Below are 3335 nucleotides of genomic sequence, written 5' to 3'. Positions count from 1 at the left end.
ATATGAAATCTGGCTGTCAGCCATTTTGACATAAAAAGCATCGCTTTAGTGGAAACCAGCATGATTTCTCAGACTTAGCACGTCTTATTTATGATTTGAAAATTTATTTAAAAATTATAATTGTTTGTTTCTCGCTTTTTCACCATTTAAGAATCTAAAGGGAAAAAATATGAAATCTGTATGTCCACCGTTATGAATCGCCATTTTTTTTCAGATAATTTACGACATTTTCTTGAAAATTATGATTAAAAACTTAGCTGGACAGAATATTCATTGGTTGTCTCACGCTTTATGTCCATTTTAGAAATTTAAGACGAATTACCAAAGTTTTGTTATCCGCCATTTTAAATCGCCACTTTGACCTAATTAAGCACATTTGTGGAAAGCCAGCATAATTTGTAAGACTCAGCACACATTGGATATGATGAAATACTATTTTGGATCAATTCATTAAAAAAAATATTAGTGTTTGTCATTATTTTTCCCATTGAAGAGACTTTAAGAGAAAAAAATTGAAGATTGGCTGTCCGCCATTTTGAATCGCCATTTTGACCTACTTAACGCCATTTTCATGAAGGCCAGCATATTTTTTCAGACTCAGCATACTTTAATTATGATAAAAAACCATGCTAAATAATAATTATTTGCCGTTAAAACGTATTTCTAGAGCTCTTTTTAGAAATTAGGACTAGACTACCAGAAGAAACAGTCTTGTGCTAACATTTCTTTTGTCTATAGTAAATCGTGACATTTCTAATATTTCATCAGAAGAATGCACGCTTTTGGCTTTTGCCATAGAGAATATATATTTTATGATGAAGAAAAATCTTGTTCTTCCATTTTCCTTTGCAAAGAACCTTCTTACGTAATAGCTCTGTCCTAACAAATTAGTTTGCAGTTTAAATTCATCATGCGGACCAGCAGGTTCATATTCTACCATACTTAACTGGATCGCTGACCATTCCCAGGAAGGTGTAACAGTACCATCATCTAATGACGTTATAACGTTTTTTGACAACAACCAAGTTCTTGCAAGAAATTGGATGTTGTCAAATATGATGCAAAGGCTACTCTAAGCGCAGCTACTACTGTAGTTCACTTCTTTCATTTTTCTTGAAACGGACACAGAGATGACTCCACAAGTACATCATCCAACAAGGGCAATTTCTGGAAAAGTAAACATTTTGATTCAAAGTATTAAAAATTAAAAAAAAAATGACAACTTTTTTTTATGCTGGAAATTATGTTTTGACATTTAACTCAATATACTTCATTGTAACTAAATCTTGTTTCTGGCCTTATATCAATATTTTTTTTTAAATATTTCTCAGCTCTTGCTTGACAAAAATATATATACATGTTGACTATATTTTTTTTGTTTTATAGTGATGAGAGTGATGATATGTTACAGAACATCTCGGGACTCTCTGCCATAATCGCTTCTCTTGACAAGGTAAACAAAAGTGTGTTGACCAACTAATAAAATATTGCAAATTCTTCTATTCATGCCAAATCAGGCAAACTATAGGTTTATATTTTGTGATAACATAAAACCTTTTGTTTTGTTTTCAGGATGATGGGTCTTTATCCCCTGTCTTCTTAGATGATACTGTGGTAGAGACTGTCCTCGTTTTGGAAGAAGAAACTTTTTTCCTTTTGGTAGAGGAACCTGTCCTCCCTTTGGTAGAGGAAACCGTTTTCCTTTTGGTAGAAGAGCCTGTCCTTCCTTTGGTAGAGGAACCCATACGTCCTATGGTAGAGAAACCTGTCTTCCATTTGGAAGAGGAACCTGTCCTCCCTATGGTAGAGGAACTTTTACGTCCTATGGTAGAGGAACCTGTACGTCCTGTGGTAGAGGAACCTGTACGTCCTATGGTAGAGGCACCTGTACGTCCTATGGTAGAGGAACATGTCCTCCCTTTAGTAGAGGAACCTATGCTCTTTGAATCAAAGAGATGGTAATTATATAACTTGTTTGGTATTAATAGACCTTGCTCAGAAACAATATATGATATCGCCTACAATGCAAATTAATATTAATCCATTTATTCTAGTTATCATCCTGGGCAATATATTCTGGTTGAGCATGGTTGAAGTTTGTTTCCTGCTGTGGTAAATTGAGTCCTGTTTTAATACTTATTAGAATTAACATTCTTTTAAACTTTTTTTATTAACAATGTCTTTGTTGTTTCAGACATTTCTTTTTCTTCACTTGTTTATTTTGTTGTTTTGCAAAAATTCCAATAAAGTGTAGCTCGATTCCACAGGAAATCAATGCTTAATAGATGTAAAATATAAAAAAATCTAATACTCAATATTCTGCTTTTTATATACGTATCAATCTACAGAAATGCTCTTTATTTAATTTTTGATGTAATATATTAACACGTTATGTTGGAATGGATGGTATTTCAGGTTCAAGAGTGGCCCTTCGTCCTTTTTTTTTTTATACCAAAATGGGAAAATTTTTGGCTGAAGGGGACATTGCTCACACAGTGCTTCAGAGTGATATCAAAAAGACAATTGACCCACCGGACATTAGAGTACGTGGGCCAAGAATTTATTACGTGTTTAATGGTAAGTAAATTGACTAATACATCATGAAAATTAATCTGTTTATTAAAGGTTGCAGTTTTAAAACTTTTTATAATATATAATTTCAGGTTGGTGACAGATTAAGAGAAATGAGAAGTTTTGTTTTTGAAGAAATGAATAAATGATTACACAATTGTTTCTTTTGTTTATTTGTATAGAACTCATGTTTCATGATTCAATCTGCTATCCTGTATTTAAAACATTAACAAAATACTTTCTTGTTTCAGTAATTTGTCATTGTCAACGTGTTTAAGTAACAGGCGTCACCAAAAATGATTATTGTCAAAGTGTCAACAGTAATATCCAAACAAAAATAGTATTGATTCATAAAAAAAACCTTTTATTTTCAACATTGTGTAAAGGATAAAAAATCATCTTTAGATATAAATGATAACATTAAAATTTGTTTTGAATTTTTTTGTTATGTGAATTAACAATAAAAAAAATGTTGGCCATTTTTTAAAGTAATATCCATCACTTTTTTAAAACTAGAAAAGAAAAAGAAGGCTAACTTTATTTTGATAGAAATAATTTCTCATTGTATAAAAAAAATATGCTTTCTGAAACCCTAAAAATAATTATGTAAAAGTCATAAATTATATACAAAAATAAAAGAAATTGAATGTCAATGTAAGAGGCGTCACTTTTCTAACACCAACTTTAAAAACAATTAAACTAAAAAAAAGGTTGTAACTATCTTTTCCTTGTTATTTTCTTAAAATTTAGGTTTTCCTTAAATT

General features: G+C 31.1%; 1 protein-coding gene across 1 annotated transcript; it reads left to right on the top strand.

The window, feature by feature from the left end:
• Positions 1 to 910: 910 nt before the first annotated feature.
• On the top strand, positions 911 to 1962 carry LOC136275080 (uncharacterized). Its single transcript, XM_066083380.1, has 3 exons — positions 911 to 924; positions 1387 to 1453; positions 1573 to 1962. The coding sequence occupies exons 1-3, from the start codon at positions 911 to 913 to the stop codon at positions 1960 to 1962; spliced, it is 471 nt and encodes a 156-aa protein (XP_065939452.1).
• Positions 1963 to 3335: the final 1373 nt, after the last annotated feature.

The sequence above is a fragment of the Magallana gigas genome, chromosome 4, assembly GCF_963853765.1.
Source record: "Magallana gigas chromosome 4, xbMagGiga1.1, whole genome shotgun sequence".
Lineage (NCBI taxonomy): Eukaryota > Metazoa > Mollusca > Bivalvia > Ostreida > Ostreidae > Magallana > Magallana gigas.
Note: the sequence above shows the minus strand (reverse complement) of the source record. Positions and strands in the feature narration are given on the sequence as shown.

Excerpts from the sequence above, each read along its gene's own strand:
- LOC136275080 (XM_066083380.1), top strand. Across the intron at positions 1,454-1,572 it reads TAATCGCTTCTCTTGACAAG|GATGATGGGTCTTTATCCCC; the intron begins GTAAACAAAAGT and ends TTTTGTTTTCAG.